At 34.2% G+C, this 21,734-nt stretch overlaps 1 protein-coding gene across 1 annotated transcript in view; it reads left to right on the top strand.

The window, feature by feature from the left end:
- The window catches only part of BRWD3 (bromodomain and WD repeat domain containing 3), a 175,390-nt gene that overhangs the window by 64,390 nt on the left and 89,266 nt on the right, over window positions 1-21,734 (top strand). The window contains exons 7-11 of the mRNA XM_003803556.3: window positions 10,330-10,490; window positions 12,131-12,352; window positions 17,243-17,343; window positions 17,982-18,052; window positions 19,628-19,728. Of these exons, the coding sequence (XP_003803604.1) occupies window positions 10,330-10,490; window positions 12,131-12,352; window positions 17,243-17,343; window positions 17,982-18,052; window positions 19,628-19,728 (656 nt within the window). The remainder of the gene's footprint in view (window positions 1-10,329; window positions 10,491-12,130; window positions 12,353-17,242; window positions 17,344-17,981; window positions 18,053-19,627; window positions 19,729-21,734) is intronic.

The raw sequence follows: 21,734 nt of genomic DNA, 5'->3' as shown, positions 1-21,734 counted from the left end.
AGGGCAAAGGGACCCACCTGGCAAATGGGTTAGTTTGGGAAGGTTAATACCTCCTTCCCCACCTTGCACCCAGTCACTCTTAATTCCCCAGGTTTGTGGCCCTATTTACTCCAGTAGGCCACTGCTCCCGGGGTTTACCTGGCTAAATCAGCCAGAAATCTGAGTTCAACAGGGGAGCCTTGCCTGTTTAAATTAGGCTTCTGTCCGGCTAGATTTCTCTGTAAGTCAGAGGTTGCATTCGGCTTTAAACTCAGGTGTCAATTCTAGCCTCTGCCCGCCCACTGCCTTTGTCTCAGCCGAATTAGCCCCCTGAGGGCAGGGGCTCCACCCAGGCGAGTCAAGGGCGCCCTGCCTGTGGCTTCCGTTCAGGATGGCGTGCCGGGGGTTTCTGCACTGGTGTCCCCCAAGCTGACTCTCCTCTCCTCAGGTCCCACCACAGTCAGCACAGAACAGAACCAGCCCTTTCCCCCTCCACTTCTCTCCAGGAGATGCCCCAGAGTCAGGACTCCATAGGTAATAAACCTCCAGGTCTCTGAGTGGGTGGCTGGGGACTCCTTGGAGTTCGGTGTTGCAAGTTAGGAATATACACAGATTTATACAGTTTTACAGTTTTATGTCTGGCCAGAGGGTGCCGTGGCACGCTGGCGGGGATAGGAGGTCCAGTTTTTAGGGGGTCTCTCCCGTGGGATAGAGTGGGAGGCAGTTTGAACTCTGCTCTCTTGTTTGCATGGAGTAAACTGCGGGAGCCCTTGTTGTGGGGGAGGGGACTCCCATCTGCTTGATGGTGGATTTTGTATCTTATGGTTGTAATTTCAGGGTTGCAGCTCGCCTCAGGAAGGTTGAAGTCCACTCTTCAATCTTCTCTCTTGTCTCTGCTCCAAACCATCAGCTAATTTGCTGAGGTTCTGTCCTTTCAGCCTACTTCTGGACGGGAGCTTCTGTAAAAAGCTGGCTGCAGTTTGCCATCTTGGCTCCGCTCTGACATTTATACTTATAATGTTGACTTTTCCCAGCCATGAGCATGGTATGTTCCTCCATTTGTTAATATACTCTGGCATTTCTTTTCTTAAGATTTCATAATTTTCTTTGTAGAAGTACTTCACTTTTGTTATGTATATTACTAGGTATTTCTTTTTTTTTTTTTTTGAAGCTACTATGGCGGGAATTGTGTCCTTGATTAGTTTCTCATCTTGTTTGTTGTTAGTGTATACAAAGGCTACTGATTTGTGAACACTGATTTTATATCCTCAGACATTGCTATATTTTTTAATCACTCCCAGGAGTTTTGTGGTTTAGTTTTTTGGGTTCTCTAAGTATAAGATCATATCATCAGCAAAGAGCTAGAGTTTGAACTCCTCTGTACTCATTTTGATGCCCTTTATTTCCTTCTCTTGAATGATTATAATAGTAGTGGCAATGGAGGACAACCTTGTCTGGTTCTAGTTTTAAGTGGAAAAGCGTTTAGTAGTACTCCATTCAGTATACTATAAGCTGTGGATTTGTTGTAGATGACTTCCATCAGATTAAGAAATGTGCCACCTTTTGCCTATATTCTTCAGAGTTTTAATTAGAAAAGGATGCTAAATTTTATTGAATGCTTTTTCTGCATGTATTCAGAGGATAATAAGGTCTTTGTTTTTGCTTCTGTTGATATGGTGAATTATGTTTATAGACTTGCATATAGTAAACCAGCCTTGCATCCCTTTGATGAAACCAACTTGATTGTGATGAATGATTTTTTTTTTTTTTTTGCAGTTTTTGGCCTGGGCCAGGTTTGAACCCGCCACCTTCGGTATATGGGGCTGGTGCCCTACTCCTTTGTGGCACAGGTGCCACCTTGAATGATTTTTTTTTTTAATGAGACTCTAATCTATTCGCTAGGATTTTATTGAAAATTTTTACATGTATATTCATTACTTAAATTAGTCTGAAGTTCTCCTTTTTAGTTGGGTCTTTTCCTGGTTTTTGTATCAGGGTGATGTTTGCTTCATATTACGTATTGTGGAAGATTATTTCCATCTTAATTTTCTGGAATATTTTCTGCAGTACAGGTATAAGCTCTTCTTTGAAAGTTTGATAGAATTCTGATGGTAAGCCATCTGGACCAGGGCACTTGGTTGTTGGGAGATTTTTTTATTGTTTCCTGCATCTCACTTCTTGAAATTGGTGTGTTCAAGAGATCTGTTTCTTCTTGGTTAAGGCTAAGCAGAAAGTGTGATTGCAGGTATTGATCTACTTCATCCACTTTGTTGAATTTTTGGGCATAAGAGTTTCTTATAGTACTGGGAGATGATGTCCTGTATCTCTGTGGCATCTGTTATTATTTCTCCTTTATCATTTTTGTTTCAGGTTATTAGAGATTTTATATTTCTGTTTCTAGTTAACCTGGGTAAAGGTTCATCTATTTTATTTTTTTCAAAAAAGGAACTTTTTGTTTTGTTAATTTTCTGAATGATTCTTTGTTTTCAATTTTATTAATCTCTGATTTAGTTTTTGTTATTTTCTTCTGCTGGTTTGAGATTAGATCATTCTTCTTTTTCCAGTTCCATAAGATAGTTCATGAGTTTGTTGATGCGCTCTCTTTGTTTTTTGAACATAGGCATCTAATGAATTAAATTTCCCTCTTAAGACTGCTTTTGCTGTATCTCACAGATTTTGGTGACTTGTGTCTTCATTGTTGTTATTTGAGGAATTTAAAGATTTCTTCTTTTATCTCTTCCTGAACCCAGCGATTATTCAGCATATGGTTTAATTTTCATGTCTTCGTGTGAGAATGACCATTTTTGTTGGAGTTGAATTCCACCTTTATTGCCTTGTGGTCTGAGAAAATACAAGTTATAATTTTCCTTCTTTTAATTTTGTTGAGTTTTGATTTATATCTAAGGATGTGAGTGATGTTGGAGTATATACCATGGGTTGATGAGAAAAATGTATATTCTTTAACTTTGGGATGTTGTGTTCTGTGTTTATTAATCCCATTTGTTCTAGGGTCACATTTAAGTTCTTTGTATCTTTGTTTAGTTTCTGTTTAGACTATCTGTCCACTTTAGTTAGAGAAGTGTTAAAAGTCCCTGACCGTTATGATGTTATAGGATATCATATTGCTCAGACCCATCAAGGTCTGTTTCATAAATCTGGGAGCATTTAAGTTGGGTGCATAAATATTGAAAATTGATACATTTTCTTGTTGTATTGTCCCTTTGACCAGTATAAAGTGAGCATCTTTTTTTTTTAACTTTAGTTTCTCTGAATCCACTTGTATCTGAAAATAAGCTTGCAACCCTTCTTTTCTTCTCATTTCTATTTGTTTGAAATACTATTTTCCATCCCTTAACCCTGAGTATTCATTTGTCCTTCAAGACTAGGCGTATCTCTTGTAGATAGCATGTGGATAGCTTGGGCTTTTTTATTTAATAAGCTAGCCTGTGGCTCTTCAGTGGTGAATTGAGGCCATGGACATTTATTGAGAGAATTGATAAGTGTGGTGAAGTTCTGTTTATCTTATTTTGTGAACTTCCATTGTGTAGTTTTATCATTTGCACCATTATGGAAGCTAAGTTTTGACCTTTAGCTTCTGGGTATTTACTTTGCTGGTGGTCCATTGTGATGGTCAGTGTGGAGAACAGGTTTAAGTATTTCCTATAGAGTTGGTCTTGTTGTGGCAAATTTCTTCAGTGCTTGTGTATCCACAAAAGATTTTCATTTCCCTTCAAATTTGAAGCTTAGTTTAGCAGTATACACAATTCTCGTCTCAAAATTGTTTTGTTTAAGAATGTTAGAGGCAGATGACCATGTTCTAGATTATAATTTTCCAATTGAAAAGTCTGCTTCTCTTCTAATGGCTCTGCTTCTGTAGGTCTATTGGTGCTTACTCTTGGCTGCTTGCAGATTTTTTTCTTTCAATTGACTTTGGACAGGTTCATTACAATGTGTCTTGGAGCAGCTCTGTTTGAGTTGAGATGACCTGGGGTTTGATATCCATGTGAAAGGAGTGTGTTGTGGTCTTTAGTAATCCCTGGGAAATTTTCATTTATGATAGTCTCCAGTAGGGCTTTCATTCCTTTGGGACAATCTTCTTTCCCTTCAGTAATTCCTATTATTTATGTGTTTGAATTCTTCTTAGAGTCTTGTAGTTCTCTAAGCACTTGTTCTGCTTTCTTTCCTTTTCTGCCTCTTTAACTACTGGGGTTAACTTTAGCTTTGAGGTTCTTTCTTCTCTATGGTCTAATCTATTTTTGATACTTTCTACTTCATCCTTACATTCCCTAATAGTCTCCTTCATTTCTTTAGTGTCCGTCATATACTTTCTAAAGCCTACAAATCTCTTATCCAACTTTTGTTTATGACTTTCCACTTTCTTTTCATTCCTTTTATTTGTCTTTATCATCCATATTTTAAATTCCCTTTCTGTAAAGTCCATCAATTCTTTACAGGTGGATTCTTGTGCAGTAGCTGTCTCATGATTCCTTGGAAGAGTTCCTCTGTTTTGGTTTTTCATGTTGCCTGATTTTTTTCTGTTGGTTCCTCCTCATGTGTTCTTTCTTCTTGTTTACCTCCTTGTCTTCCCCTTTCCCTCTCACTGCTTCCTTTGCTTCATATTACCTTGTCTCAGAGCTTAGGTCTTGAAGTGGCCTCAGCCTGAATAAAGTCTAATAGACAGACATCCTTGCTCTTGATGATAGTATGTTGCAGCATTTCGCCTGGACACCATGTGGTACTGTGTTTTTGTTTGTTTGTTTGTTTTTTAGGAGACAAAAACAATGATCCTTATTCTATGATCCTTATTCTATGATCCTTATTCTAAACTTAGTTGCCTTTCGTGATTGTCTGATTGTTTCCTCAGCATTCATACCCTGCCGGGGTGGGATCTTAACACTCACAACAATCCTTCAGGAGTGGGACTCACAGTACCCCTTGCCTCCAGTTCCCATGGGTGCAGGAGCCTCTCAGCTTATCCTAAGAGTGGAGTTCTTTCTGCTCCTGGCATGCGGAGTTAAGACAGCTGTGCTTTAGGCCTTTGCTAAGATGTTCTCATGATCTTCCCAGAATGGCAACCCTCTCACCACCTAGACCTTCTCATTATGACTGCCTTGCCAGCCACCAAACCAATCTCAAATCCACTACTCTTCCAAGCTTTTCACTCAAAGCACAACTTCTCCCAATAACTGAAAACTCCAGAAAGGCTTCCTCCCATCCTGGGTGGGGGGCGGGACAGATGATCCTAGTTGGTTGTAATCACTAGCCTAATTCACCAGATACCCACCACTCCAGAACATATGCTGTATCCAGCTCACCACCTCCTTGCTGTGTTCCCTGAGCTATGACTCTGGGTATGGGCCCTGTGCCAGGTATACCTGTGTTCTCTGTTTTTCCACAGTCATTCTAGGAGAGCTCAGCACAACGATTCTTCTGCTCTACCATCTTCCTCTTCATTGCAATTTTCTTAGGGATTGAATTGAATCTGTACATCACTTTGGGTAGTATAGGCATTTTTGATATCAAATGGCTGAGGGAATAAAAACAAAGAACCAACTATATACTGTCTACATGAGATTCCCTTTACCTTTAAGGACACACGTTTATACTCTTAAGGACTGGACTAGAAGTGAAGAGATGGAAAAAGATAATTCATAAAAATCAAATCCAAAAGGAAAACAGGAATGGTTATATCAGACAAAATAGTATGTCAAAAACTATGGGAAAGGACATGGAAGCTCATTATATAATGATAAAGAAGTCAATTCATCAAGAAATTTTAATAGTTGTAAATATATATCTACCTAGCATTAAAGGCCTAAAGATAGAAAGGAAATATAGATCTAAAGGCAAGGAAGACTGTAATGCAATATAGTAGGATACTTCAGTATTCTACTTGAATGTACATTGGACAGATCATCTAGATAGAAAATCAATAAGGAAACATTGTATTTGAACCAAACTTCAGATTAATTGGACCTGATAGATATTAGTAGAACACTTCATAATCAAATGTACATGGAATATTTTCCTGGATAGATAAATATTGTAGTCCACAATATAAGTCTTAACAATTTAGGAAGACTGAAATATCATGATGTATATTTTCTGATCAGTGGGAAGAAACTGGAAATCAATAATGAGGAATCTTGGAGAACTCATAAATATTTGCACATTAAGTAATATGCTCCTGAATAACCAATGGATCAATAGAGAATTATACGAAAGTAAAAGGAAAAAGTATCCTGAGATAAATGAAAATGGAACTACTTGGCGCCTGTGGCTCAAGTGGCTAAGCCACATACTCCTGAGCTGGCAGGTTCGAATCCAGGTTGGACCCACCAAACAATATTGACAGCTGCAACCAAAAAATAGCTGGGTGTTGCGACAGGTGCCTGTGGTCACAGCTACTTGGGAGGCAGATGCAGGAGAATCGCTTGAGCCCAGGAGTTGGAGATTGTTGTGAGTTGTGATGCCACTGCAGTCTTTCCAGGGTGTCGGCTTGAGGCTCTGTCTCAGGAAAAAAAAAGATATGGGCGGCACCTGTGGCTCAAAGGAGTAGGGTACCGGCTCCATATACTGGAAGTGATAGGTTTAAACCCAGCTCCTGCCAAAAAAAAAAAACAAAAAGAAAAAAGAAAGCTGCAAAGAAATAAAGAAAAGAAAAGAAAATGGAACCACAACATGCCAAAACTTATGGCATGCAGCAAACAGCATTCCTGAGAGGGAAGTTTGTGGCAATACTCCATCAAAAGAAAGATAAATCTTGAACAATCTAATATTATGCCTTAAGAAACTATAAAAAAGATGAACAAAGCAGAAGGAAGGAAATAACAAAGATTAGAGCATATAAATAAATAATATAGAGACCTGAAAAACAATGTAAAATATCAATGAATTTAAAAGTTGTGTGTTTTTTTTTTTTAATAAAATCAACAAAATTTTAGCTGGACTCCAAACACAAAAGATTCAAAAAGCATAGGTGAAAGAGGAAATATAACTGTACCATGAACATACAAAAAGATCACAAGAGACTAGTATGAATATCTATAGTCCCAATAAATTGGGCACCCTAGAAGTAATGGATAATTTTTAGAAATATGCAACCTGCCATTATGGAATCAAGAAGAAATAGAAAATGTGAACAGACCAATAACATGTAATGAGATTGAATCAGTAATGCATTTCCCATCAAAAAAGCTGAATTCTACCAAACAATTTAAAGCAGAACTAATACTAGTTCTTATAAAACTCTTTCAAAAAAATTGAAGAGGAGGGAATACCTTCATACTCATTTTATGAGGTTAACATCACCCAATATCAAAGCCAGACATGTTTACTATAAGAAAATAACACTATAGAGTGGGAAGGGAGGGGGAGTTAGCAGAGGGAGGGTAAAGGGCAGGATCACACTTGTGGAGTATATGACAAGAGTATGGGTTGAATCTGTGAACTGTAGAACATAGATGTTTTGACACAGTGATCAAGTAAATGAGGTGAAAGCTATGTTGATTAGTTTAATGTAATCATGTCAGATTGTATAAAAAAATCAAAATCAGCACATTGTATCCCACATATGCATGAATGTATTCATGATCCATGTGTATTTTACGTAATAAAAAAATTAAAAGAAAATAACACTATAGGCCAATATCCATATTGAAAATAGATGTAGAAATTCTTGGAGGAAATAGTAGAAAACCAAATTTTAAACCACATTGAGGCTTGGCACCATTTTCCATTCCTGGTGGTAGCCTGTCTTCTTGGAGATGCTGATGCTCTTAATAAATCTCTGCAATTAGCTCTAAAATAAAATTAAAAAAAAACACATTGAAAAGATCATTCACTGTGACCAAGTGGGATTTATCACTGTGACAGAAGGACATCTTAATATATGTAACTCAATAAATGTGATGTGCCATATTAACATCACGAAGGACAAAAAACACATGATCATCTCAATTGATGTAGAAAAGAAATGATTTGACAAAATTCAATATCTGTTTATAATGAAAACTCTCAACAAAATAAGTATAGAAAGAATGTACCTCCATACAATAAAGGTCACATATGACAAGTAGCTTATTCAATGGTGAAAAGTTGAAAGCTTTTCCTCTAGGATTAGGAACAAGATAAGGATGATCACTTTTGCTACTTTCATTCAACATAGAACTAAAAGTCCTAGCCAGAGAAAAATTAGGCTAAATAAATAAATAATAGATATTAAATGTACCCATACAGAAATGAAAGAAGTGAAGGTGTCTTGTTTTCTGTTGACATAATGTTACACATGAAAAATCCTAAAACTGCACACACAAAAAATAAAACTGTAAGAACTGATAAACTCAGTCAAGTTGCAGGTTAAAAAAAAACATTTGAAAATCAGTATTGTTTCTATACATTAACAATGAACTATCCAAGGAAATCAAGAAAACAATTCCATTTATAACAGCAACATAAAGTACTTATGAGTAAATTTAACCAAGGAGAGACCTAAGCTCTGTATTATTAACACTGTAAAATATTAAAAATTGAAGAAGAAATAAATGGGAAGTAATTCATGTTCAAGGTTTTGCTCTTTGTCTTTCTATCTCCTTTGGCTCCCCTTCTCAAAATTGCTTTTCTGTTTTTCAACTATGGCAGTTTTATTGTCCCCCCTGGGGTACACTTGGCAGTGTACACTCCAAGAATATCTGAAGATATTTTTGTTCATCAGAACTTAGGGCTAGGGGGTTACAACTAGTATCTTATGGGTAGAGGCCAGGGACACTATTAAGCATAAATATTCTACAAAGGATAGACAGCTTCCAATAATGAAGAATTACGCATCTCAAAGAATCAATAGTTTATGATTGAGAAATCCTGCCTTAAAGTAGCATTAGCATTTTTTTTCCTTCCATCTACCTGTAATGTATGAATAGAACAAAGCCAAGCTGAAGTAATAGTTGATTAGTTAAAGGAACTTAGAAAAAGAAAAATGTTTGATTGGAGAAGGCATATTACTAATTTCCCTAAGTTAGGATACCTAGTATTCCAGTTTTAGAGTTGTGTAGTTTTCTTGTGGTTGAGTTGGGGAGTAGTTGCCAAAAGAAATCCTCTTGCCTGGTACTAATGGTAATGCATTTTTTATCATTATGTACTCAACATCTTGCAGTTTTACATGAATATTAATATTTCTAATGTATTCTTCTTAATTGCTTTCACTGTAATTTCACTGATTTTGGTAGCCATCCATCAGTTTTTGTCATTTTGTCAATTTAAAATGGCCAATAGGTCTACAATTGGCTGAACAGAAAGACTATATTGCTCTTAAGATTGTGAGATATTGAATAGTTGACTATTGTTGATTGTGGCATGATTCTAATTGTACTTATCTAGCTAGCACTGAATTCTTGTCTTAATTTTGCCTTGCTTAAACATAAAGCTGTTAGTACTTGTGCTATATTATTAATGCAGTGTGTCAAATGCCAACTTGCCTCAAAGTGACTTTGAAGTTACAGGGATCTGGTGTTTTGCTTTTTTGCTTAAAAACACAATATGGGGTATTAAGTGTTTTCAGTTTATAAGGGAAGAAGAAGAATTTCGCAGAGCAAGTAGGAGGATCCAGCTCTCTTTTTTAGAAGTGCTCTTAATCCAGGTGTTATTTAGAAGAGAATTGCGTAGAATTATACGTTATTGTGGATATTTTTTTAAGGAAAGTAAGAATAAAGCAAAGTCAACAAGAAAAAAAAATAGGATCTAAAATAACCTGACAGGACATCAAGTTTCAAAAGTTCATTGCTAACTAAGAATAGGGCCTCTAAAAAGAGGAGAACCCATAGACAAATCTAGATTGTTTACTACTTCTAACTTACGTAGTGCCATAGCTTTCCTTATCTTTTCACTGTGTAGGTCTCTTGTATTACTCTTGAAGTTTTAGGGGAAGTCATAGAGGGTAGATAAGTGTGAGGAGGAAGTATAGGAGTTTGTATAATTTGTTTTTAAATATATATATTTAAACTTCCTATTCTAAAATTTCTTCATGCTATGGAAAGATTCACCTATATATTTAAAGTGACAGTGTCTTTGACTATAGTATAAAAGGCAAAATGGAAATGTACTTGAGAAACCACAGTATGCCAAACAGAATATCAGACCCCTGGGATGTAACTGAAGAGTATTCTTTGTGCTTTTTTGTAGTCAACTTGAGTTCATAAAATTGTGAAATGTAAAAGAGGATTTATGCTTTTTATAGGGCAAAATTGCTGCAGTGTTTGTACTTTGTTTTGTCTCATATTAATATTCATGACTTAATTTCATGAAGTAGGTTTCACTTTTAGATTTTGAAAAGTGAATCTCTTCTATTGTTTTCAGTGAATATCACCTCTGCCAGGCAATTAACTGGATGTAGTCGCTTCAGCCATATTTTCCCATCATCTGCTTATCAGCACATTAAGATGCATAAGCGAATTCTGGGGCATTTGTCATCTGTCTACTGTGTAGCATTTGACCGAAGTGGGAGAAGAATTTTTACAGTAAGTTTAAAATTTATGATGGGGCAACACTATAAATACAACAATTGAAGCTAGACTTCATGACACTGCATTATGCTTTGTAATGGACATGAATGCAAAAATAGATGAATGGAAATGGAAAGTCTTTTTTCATTTTATGTAATTAAATGGGTACAATAATATCTATTATATGTGGGGAAATTTACTTAACAAATAAACCTTCAGATGGCCTTATATTCTAGAGGCAGTTAATTTATGAAACAAGTGTACTCAATTACATTTCATTCCATTTTAGCAAACTTTTTAAAATTTTTATTTATTGTTTTTAGATACAGGTCTCATTCTATTGCCCAGGCTAGAGTGCAGTGGCAGGATCACAGGTCACTGCAACCTCAAATACTGGGGCTGAGGTTATCTTCCATCTCAGCTTCCTGAGTAACTGGGGCTTCAGACACAGGCCACCAGGCCTAGCTAACTTTTTTATTATTTATAGAGTCAGGTCCTCGCTATATTGTCTAGGCTGGTTTTGAACTCCTGGACTCAAGAAATTCTCCCTCCTTAGTCTCCTAAAGTTCTTGGAATGCAGGTGTGAGTCATTGTGTCCAGGAGCAAATGTTTACTAAAGTGTACTTTCCTTGTGTCATTTAGTGTAATTACTGTTAGTTTTGTTTAATTAGTGATTACATCACCCTTATGATTAAATAGTTAAATTACATAATTAGTAATGAAGATAATACTTATTTTATATATCTTTCTCTGATTATGGTGTTGATTATTTTTAAAATTGGGTTTTTATTATTCAGATCATCCTGTATGCTTTTGAGTACACAATTGTTGGACACTATTATTTCCAAGAAAGGGATTATTTACTTAGTCTCATTACTTCAGTACTAAGTTAACATAGAAGTGTGGGTAACAGCATGATTTTTCTATATTTGTATGGTATAACAAAGGAAATGAAGTTATGACTCTTTAGAATTTGTTACTGACATCACCGATGGCATTATGACTCTAAATGTGATACCTGTGTATTTGGATGTTAATGATCATGATGCGGATGTTAATTATCTGAATGCCATCTTTTAATAAACAGATAATTATTAAATAACGTATTTACCACATTGAAATAGAATTACTTTTTAGTATTTTTAAAGTTCTTTTGAAATTTTCAATAGGAAGTTCAACATAATTTTTATCACAGGCTATTTTTGACAGCCTGCTTCCTGTTTACTGAGAAAGGCATGTAGATTTTAGGTGAAATTTTTAGTAGAAAAAAATTATTTAGGTTAAGTATTAGTAGAAAAAATTATTTAAGTAATTAAGAAAAAAAAAGCTATCAGGCCTAAGGAAATAAATAATGGTGGAAGTAATGCTAAATCACTTAAAAGTTATTTTAAAATATTTTGTTTTAATAGGATTGGTAGTAGTTTTGAGTTCTTCAAAAATGCTATTGTCAATTTGAACAATGCATTATTAGTACTATCATTTGTATATTGTTTATACTTAGCTACCGAATTTGTATGATATTAAAAAGGATATACTAAAAGTAAAGGCTTAGAAGTAATTTAATAAAATCCTCTCTTTGTCTTTTTGGCCATTTTTATGGGAGATAGTTAATTTCTCCTTCATTATAGATTTTTTGTCGTTTTGTATTTCTATAGGGTTCAGATGACTGTTTGGTAAAAATTTGGGCTACAGATGATGGACGCCTCCTTGCTACACTTCGAGGACACTCTGCTGAAATTTCGGACATGGCTGTTAACTATGAAAACACTCTTATTGCTGCAGGCAGCTGTGATAAAGTTGTAAGAGTATGGTGTCTTCGAACTTGTGCACCAGTTGCAGTCCTTCAGGGACATTCAGCTTCTATTACTTCCATACAGGTAAGCAAGATTATAAGATAGCTCTAACATGCAATAAAGGTGACAATCTTTCATCTTTTGTTACACTGTATGGATGATAGCATAAAGAATGGCAACAGAAAAAATATTATAAATTAAAGACTTTGCTCCTACTTTGCAGATAGGTATTTTTAAAGTTCCCTTTTCATATAATTCCCTTTAGAAATAAGTAGAAAGGTGATTGAAAAAGTCCCTTAAATGCAATATAAGAGAACTTACTTATCTCACTTATATTCGTGGAGATGGGAGAATACTTGTGAATCCCTTAAGAGCACACTAGTTTGCTTGTTAGCCAGGAATTATAAACAGGTTCTAACCTGAGTATTGACATACTTTAATATTTAACACATGTAAGATGTTAATCAGACAGATTTAGTATGTGTTTGTCTATGTATAGGGAAATTTATATTCTTAGTTTCAACAATTTATTTCAATTTGATGTTTAAAATAAAATAAATTGGCTTATTTTAAATATGTGTTCATATAGTGTTTTTGTTAGATGTTAGTAGTGAAAGTCCTGGATACCCTCAAAGACCTTTTCGTTAATAAAACTAAGCCAAATTTTTATCCTTTTTGTGTTGAGAGCAAAACAAAGGAATCTTGAAACTTTTATACTTTTAGAAGAGATTATTATTCCCCTTTATTTTTCTTTGCTCTTTTGTCGCTAATAAATAAGTACACCATAGCTCAGTGGTTAGGATACCGGCCACATACGCCGGGGCTGGCAGGTTCAAACCTGGCCAGGGCCTGCTAAACAATAATGACAACTACAACAAAAAATAGCCAGGTGTTGTGGTAGGCATCTGTTGTCCCAGCTACTTGGAAGGCTGAGGCAAAAGAATTGCTTAAGCCCAAGAGCTTGAAGTTGCTGTGAGCTGTGACGCCATGGCACTCTACCAAGGGTGACATAGTGAGACTCTGTCTCAAAAAAAAAAAAAATAAGTACACTATTTTTGTGTTTGTTATTTAAATAACATATCATCTATTTATGAGGAACTAGCAAGAATTGGTTTCAATGTGTATTAAATTTGAATATTTTCGTGTCAGAAATTTTAATCAGTTAAAATTATTTGATGGATTTTGATTTGGAAGATTATCAGTTAGTTATTTGTATTTTTACTAGAATACCTGACTGATTAATTCTAGAATTTGGAGATGTTCTCACATAGCATTAAAAAACAAATATTTGATTGTAGTAGCACCCCTTCCCTTATCTACAGTTTTACTTTTTTGTGGTTTAAATTACCCATGGTCAGCCATGGCTTGGAATATGGGTGAGTATAGTACAAAAGGTTATTTTGAGAGAGACCACATAACTTTTATTATAGTTTATTGTTGTAAGTGTTATATTTTATTAATAGTTATTGTTTATTAATCTCTTACTGTGGCTAATATTAAACTTTACCATAGATACGTAGGTATAAGGAAAACAAAGATACAGTAGAGCATCTGTAAATAAATCACCCAAGGAAGTGTAACAAACTTGTCAACAGATGGACCTGGTCCACATAAAGAACTAGGCCTATTGTACTGATAACATACATGTGGTGCATGTCCATTCTATAAAAATTAGGCCAACTTATGGAAGTTGTCAACTATGGAGGTTCTACTATATATATAGGTCTTAGTACTATCTGAGATCTCAGGCATCCACATCTTGGAATGTAGTCCCTGTGGGTAAGGAAGAACAATTAACAATTGTATACTGAAAAATGTATCTGATACTGTTTGGTTTGTTTTCATGGCATGTGCTTTTTTTTTCTCATTTTATTTACATGTTGGATCGCTCTAGAGATCCATGGACCTCTTCTCTATCATATTCTTTCTCTTAGTAACCTCATGGCTTTGAATTTCATCTGTAGACTATGAAGACTTTCAAACGTATATCCTTATCTTTGACCTACCCTTTAACTTCTTGCTTGTTTATTCAAATGCCTACTTGTCATCATTACATTGATGTTTATTAGACATCACAAATAATATATATTCAAAATTGAACGCATTTTCCTTCCTCAGAACTAGTCTTCCTAAACCTTTTCCATCTAAATAAATGGCAATGTCATGCTTTCAATTGCTCAAGATAGTAATCTTTAACTTTATCTTATCTTTCTTTCTTTTACACTCCATATATTACTTGTTAACAAATCATGTTGGCTCTACCCTCAAAATATACCCAGAATTTGACACATTCTCATGACTTCCCTGATTACTATCCTGTTTTAAGCAACTATCATCTATGTTCTGTGTGTTACTGAAATAAACTTCTACCTGATCTTCCTGCTTTTTCCATTCCCTTTTCCCTGCCCCAGTTTATCCTCTGCACAGCAGGCAGAGTGATTTTAATATGCAAATTAAATTATGTCATTGGTGCTCAGAACTTTTGATAGCTTCCAGTAACAGAGTTAAAGTCTTTACAGGGACCAACAAGGTCATGCATTCTTAGCTACCTTGTTCTCTTTGACCTCATACCATACTATTTATTTCCTTTTCTTACTCTACTTTATCTCCTAGCCTCTTTGCTTTTCTTAAACACTCTAGAAACATTCCTGCTTTTGTTTTTACTATTTCCTGATCTTTTCTGGATATTGTATAGTTTGCTTTGTTACTTTCTAGTGTTAGAAGCAGATGTCACCTTCTAAGGGAGGTCTCCTCTGACCACCTTACCACTCTGTTTAAAATGTAACCTCCCCAGTCCACACAGTTGTGTATCTTCCCTTCTTTGCTTCATTTTTGTCAATAGTAATGATCACCATTTGGCAGTCTATACTCTTTCTTTTTTATTTGTATATTATTTGCTAATATCTGTTAACCACTTTCTTTTTTAAAAAACAAAATTGAGATAAAATGGTATGATGTTAATGAGGTTACTGCTGAATGGTAGAATTATAATAAGTTTTCTTTTTTAATATTTCCTAAATTTCTACAATAGTTGTGTATTAATTGGCATGTCAGAAATAGACAAATAAATTATTTTAAAACAATCTCTAACATGATATTTCATTCAAAAAACAATCCAGTTAATGCACATTAATGGGCTAGATCACCCTTTGTGGTTGATGAAGCAATTTACAATTTAAATACAGTGGGGTAAAGGTTTCAAAGTTTCCTCAAACTTAATTAAGTTATACTATTTCATTTTTAATTGTCTTATTCTCACATATCAGAGGTCAGCAAATTTATAGGCTAGATAATAAATATTTAGGCTTTACTGGCTATACAGTCTCTGTCACAGCTACTCAACTCTGCTCTTTTAACACAAAAGGAGCTTTAGACAAGTGCAATGTGACTGTGTCCCAGGAGAACTTTATCTGCAGAAACTGGCAGCAAGTTGGATTTGATGTATGGAGTATAATTTGTAAATTTTTGCTATAGAGTGTGGACTAAACTTTCTAAGGCCACGTTCTTTATCTCAGAAATGAAAATACAGTCAGCCCTTCATGTTCAGGGTAAGGGGGCTGCATTTCTGGATCCAACCAACTGTGGATTAAAAATATTAGCAAAAGAAAATCTCTGTACTGAACATGTACAAACATATTTTTCTTGTCATTCCCAAAGCATTATAAAGTAACAACTATTTACATAATATTTATATTGTATTAGGTAGTATAAGTAATCTAGAGATAATTTAAAGTATACAGGAAGGTGTGCATGCATTATATACAAATACTACACCATTTTATTTCAGGGACTTAAGTATCCATGGATTTTGTTATCTGCGAGAGGTCATGGAACCAATCTTCTAAGGATACTGAGGCACTGCTCTATAGGCATGCTGAATCCTGGTTTCTTCACTATATATCAATTATTAATTTATAATGTTAACTGATAATTTTTATTTGAATTAAACTCTAGTCTTTAAAGGTTCTATGCTTCCAAACAAGGAAACAAAGTTAGAGACTTCTAATATCTATGATGATGATTTACTTTTGATTTGCAGTCAAAATGTATTCCAATCCTATACATCTTGATTCTTAATTATCACCTCAATGGAAGTTGTTCATTATCTCCATTTGGGATTTTAAAAGTTCACAGGCATGTTAGAGACTTTTTTCTGATTTTCAGCTTCTTCCCATGTCTTTCCATGTTAGCTTTCCCTTTCTTTGTGATTCTCTTCTAAGGATGTGTTAGAATACTGAGAGTAAGAGTCTGAGAAGGCTGCATGATAAAAAGCCATGGTCCATCTGGTGTAATAGTAGTCCCTTAAATTGGCCACTTATGTATATATTTTTTCTAAATCTATTTTTTCCACAGTGATAGGAACAAAGATTTGATCTATTTTACATTGCCCATGAAAACAAAAAAAAATAGCTTAAATTCAAAAAGGATAAAATTTATATACTTTATTGAAGTTGGACTTTAATGTAAAATATTAAAACCCAAATACTCTTAACTATTAACTTCCTAATCATCATTGTGAGATTTATTTCTGATGTTGTATCCATATAGACTATAAAAATTCCACAGTTGTTGAAATTTAGTGCATATTTAATGGTTTAACTAGAAATGTATTTGTGAGTTTATTTTCTATTGGAGGTGATCAAAATTATTTTAAAGGGTATTTTTAAATAATTTTAAAATAATTACTTTTAGGACTAAAATATTTTATCCCATATTCAAATACTATTTTTTCTACAGTTTTTTGATATTTAAATTTTTTTTGAGACTTTTCCAAAGTTTTATTCTTTTTTATTGATATTTAAAATTTTTAATTTCCATTATTCTAGGAAATGTAAATAATCCCTTTAAATTGAAAATCTTCAGGAAATTTATTTAAATTATATATATTAAAGTTATTGTAAGTTTAAAACATGCTGTGTTTGAAGTTAGTTTGCATATGAAAACTTTCTATTTGAATCATATATTTTTTTTAAGTTTTGTCCATCAACAAAAGGCACAACCAGATACCTCACTTCCACTGGTGCTGATGGAACAATCTGTTTCTGGCAATGGCATGTAAAAACAATGAAGTTTAGGTAAGTTTAAAAGCAGTTTAGAAGTCAACCATATTAATTTTTGTTTATTACCTTTATTCTTAATAGTCCATGATTTTACATGTGTATATATATGTAGTAGTAGGTATATATATGCAGATTATATATATTTACATATATATGTAGTAGTATATATATATTTATATATATGTAGTAGTCCATGATTTTATATATATGTGTATATATATATATTTATGTGTGTGTGTGTTTGTACACATATCCATGCCTCTATTCAACTGGTTGTTAAGAGATTTTAGAATAAAATTTTTATGTCAGTGTTGAAGAGGCTATTTAATTCCATGTAGAAAATTTTGGTAAGGCATTTTATTTGTATCCTTTCTTTCATTGGTCAGGAGAGTTTGAACTTCTCATAACGATAGTAGAAGGTAACACAGTAATATGTTTGTAAAGCTATGGTGGTAATATGGATATCATAAAGTATATTTGCAAGGTTAACTACATTTTTTAACCTAAATGATGAGAGTACTGCTTATTGACCACTTCCCTTTAGGTGTTTCTATGATATTAATGCTAAGTTGATGAATAACCAGCAGTATACTAGGATTCTTGCCCATTTGATGAACATGATGAAAAATTAAAAATTATTATTTTTTCTTTAGAGATCGTCCAGTGAAATTTACTGAGAGATCCAGACCTGGAGTTCAGATATCCTGTTCATCTTTCAGTTCTGGTATATATATATATATACATATATATATATCATTTAAGAATATTAAATGATATAGTTTTAAAAATTGATTTTTTAGGTTTTTTTTTTTTGCTGTTGTTGTTGGCCCTCAGTTGAGTGCCATAGTGTCATAGCTCACAATAACCTCAAACTCTTTGGCTCAAGCAATCGTCTTGCCTCAGCCTTCCAAGCTGCTGGGACTGCAGGCACCCACCACAACACTGGCTATGTTTAGAGATGGGGTCTCGCTCTTGCTCAGGATGGTCTTGAGCTCCTGAGCTCAAGGGATCCTCTTGCCTTGGCCTCTTAGAGTGCTAGGATTACATGTGTGAACCACTGTGCCTGGCCTGATTTTTTTTTTTTTTGTGAAGAAAAAATGTATACATTTGAGTCTTAATAGAAACACACCAAAAATATGAACCGTATATTATAATAGAGGAACTTTTTGGATTCTAATTAACATGTAATAGGGATTTTTTTCTTCATGATTTAATATATTTTTATAATGGAGATTTTAGTGAAAAACAGACTACTACTCTAATGTCCACTAACAATGTATAGCATTCCTTACCCAATCAATTCAAAAATAAGGCCCTGACTTTATAGACAATAAGTACTATGGTTTTATATTGAAGACACTATTATAGAATGTAAACAGTGCTTTTTCGATTACTAAGAATTCTATTTTAGTTAACCTTTTATTTTTTTGTCTTTTTTATTTGTGGTGAAACATACTGACAAAATTTTTAAGTGTCTAGAGCTATGGCATTAAGTATATATTCACATTGTTTTCCATCCAGGACTGTTGTCTATCTCTAGAACTTTTTCATCACCTCATTCAACCACTATAGCCACTATAAAGAAAGCTGTAGATATGAGTTGTTTTATAAATAGTTTTGAAACATAATTTTTTTTTTTGAGACAGAGCCTCAAGCTATCCCCTTGAGATAGGGGTGCCCGCCACAATGCCCGGCCATTTTTTTTTTTATTGCAGCCATCATTGTTTGGCGGGCCCAGGCTGGGGATTCGAACCCGCCACCTTAGGTGTATGTGGCTGGCGCCTTAGCCGCTTGAGCCACAGGCACCAAGCCTTGAAACATAATTTTATATAAAATATAAGGAAATGAATTTCTCAAGTTTGTATCGTTTAATGTTTATGATCCAGGGTGGTGCTGGTAGCACAGTGGTTATGGCGCTGACCACATGCACCGAGGGTGGTAGGTTTGAATCCAGCTAAACATCAATGATGATTGCAATAAAAAATAGCCAGGCATTGTGGTGGGTGCCTGTAGTCCCAGCTACTTGGGAGGCTGAGGCAAGAGAAACGCTGAAGTCCAGGAGTTTGAGGTTGCTGTGAGCTGTGATACCATGGCACTCTACCAAGGGTGAAATAGTGAGACTCTGTCTCAAAAAAAAAAAAGGGTTTATGATCTGTAGGTCTGTATTTAGTTCATAGTTGGTAAATTTTGTTGGGTAAATGATACAGTTATCTATATATTTCATTAGCTTTTCTTAAATTTTACTTTTTCTCTGATGTGTTAATGCCTTTGATGGTTAGAATGCAATCTTATTTTCCAGGTGGTATGTTCATCACAACGGGTAGCACTGATCACGTGATTAGATTATATTATTTGGGTTCTGAGATCCCTGAGAAAATTGCTGAATTAGAATCACATACGGTAAGAGCAAAATTGGAAATTTAAATATAGTGCTTTATTTTTTAACACCCTGGAAAATTGGTTTTATTTCTTCTCTTCTGATTTGTACTATACTATAGGATGTTACTAAAACCTGTATGGCAAGGTGTTTCTTTATAATGTGTGAAATCCTGGATTTATAATGGTTGTGGTGTTTATTAGGTGTCCCATTTGACTATACAGAAAAAGAAAAAAATATATAAAAATGAATCAATATTATATATGTATATACTTATGAAATGCATGCACACACTACAGTAATAGTTTGGGAAAACTTTTTAGCCTACTGTATTATTAGTTATATGAACTGCTTCTTACTTGAAATCTACACACTGAATAAAGGCAATAAGTATGTCCTAAAGGAAACAAATATTTTTAGTGAATTTAGTTTGTTGATCTTAGTGTGATTGTTTTCAGAATGCCATTAAAAACTTGTAGAATCTTGTAGAACTCTTGCTGACCTCTTTACTTTTACTTGTTAGATTCTACAAGATTATAGAACAAGATTCTATACTTGTTTTGAGGAACAAGTATATGTTTGGATTTAAAAACCATTGGTGGAAGGTAGCTTTTCAGGAAGCTTAGAGCCCCTGTTGTTTATATCCCTGTGTACCTTCGATGCATCTCTTCCTCTTTCTTTTCTTACTTTCTTCTTTGGATAATTATTTACTGTAGAGTGTGAGAGAATATCTGTTTTAGCTCACTGTATAGTTCATATGCCTCATTGTCAAAGCTATATAATCAGCAATTGAAAGTTTTCAGCTTTGTAGGTCTTAATGCTAACACTACCATTGACATCTCCTTTGTAGTCGAAATGTATGTTAATAAAATACATACAGTTTCCTTGGAAGATAACTCTAACAGAAAGTGCTTTGTGAGTTGAAGAAGCAATTGTTTTCTTGAAATTTATAGTAAAATAGACCCCTGTTAGAAACCTTCTCCTGGAGCTTTTGGAAACTGTCTTGGTTTTTGTCCTAACATAAACACGTAACTGGACGTTCTCCTTATGAGGACTTAATGAATCCTGCTGAGCTTTTACTTTACTGTTACTTATTTCTAGATACTAAAATAGTGGAATGTTATTTAAATTGTGAAAGAGAAAAACTTAAGATATGTTTAAAGATCTCAGTCTAAAACCATTAAGTGGCAGAAATCCATTTATGGTAGAACATGCCAAAGAGACATCTTTGCAGTTACCACCCAAATAGGGTGTGTGTGTATATATGCATTCAGGTTTGTTAAGAGCTGAGTGAAGAGAAAGGAATAAATGAATGAAAAAGAATTGAGGACGGGGAAAAGGCAAATAAAATTGATTTAATGGAGTTATATATGCAGACACATAGTTTAAGAAGAAACATCAGAAAAAGTAAACATTCTCTGTTGGAATCAGTGTCAGCTGGTAGTCACTAAAATATTACTTTAGAACATCCAAAACCAATTATTGCAAATAGTAGTGGAAATCCAGAATAAAATGAAAAATAATTATAAATATTAAGATATTTAATATCAGCTTTTTAAAAATTTAAGTTCAAATGCAATTCAGTAGCTTATTGGTTTCTAAACATGTGTTCTTTTGAAGTGCATTTTAGCTTTACCACCAACAAATAAAGTGAAGGAAATTGCAAACACTGGCTTACACTTAAATCTTTTTATCACTACTATACATACTATATTTATAAAAGTATAGATTAATCATTCTAAAAGAATGTAATTAGCAGTGTCTAATGTATAGTATCTGCAGAATGTCAGATGAATCCATGGTAAAATAATTAAATCATATGGGAAACAGGAAATGATTGCTTTGTTTTCTGAAATCAAACAAGTAGAAAATTTAATCCAACTACTATTAAATCAGTTATTTTAAGGTGGTATCTTAGAATAATGTGTGGTCTTATTACAGCAGATATAGTAAGTTATTAATAGCAATTCCCATTCAGAACTATCTGCCTCTGTAGATATGGTTTATAAGCAGATTTTCTCATGTCTGG

This window comes from Otolemur garnettii, unplaced genomic scaffold (assembly GCF_000181295.1).
Source record: "Otolemur garnettii isolate 467f Iridium unplaced genomic scaffold, OtoGar3 scaffold00332, whole genome shotgun sequence".
Taxonomy (NCBI): Eukaryota; Metazoa; Chordata; class Mammalia; order Primates; family Galagidae; genus Otolemur; species Otolemur garnettii.
Note: the sequence above shows the minus strand (reverse complement) of the source record. Positions and strands in the feature narration are given on the sequence as shown.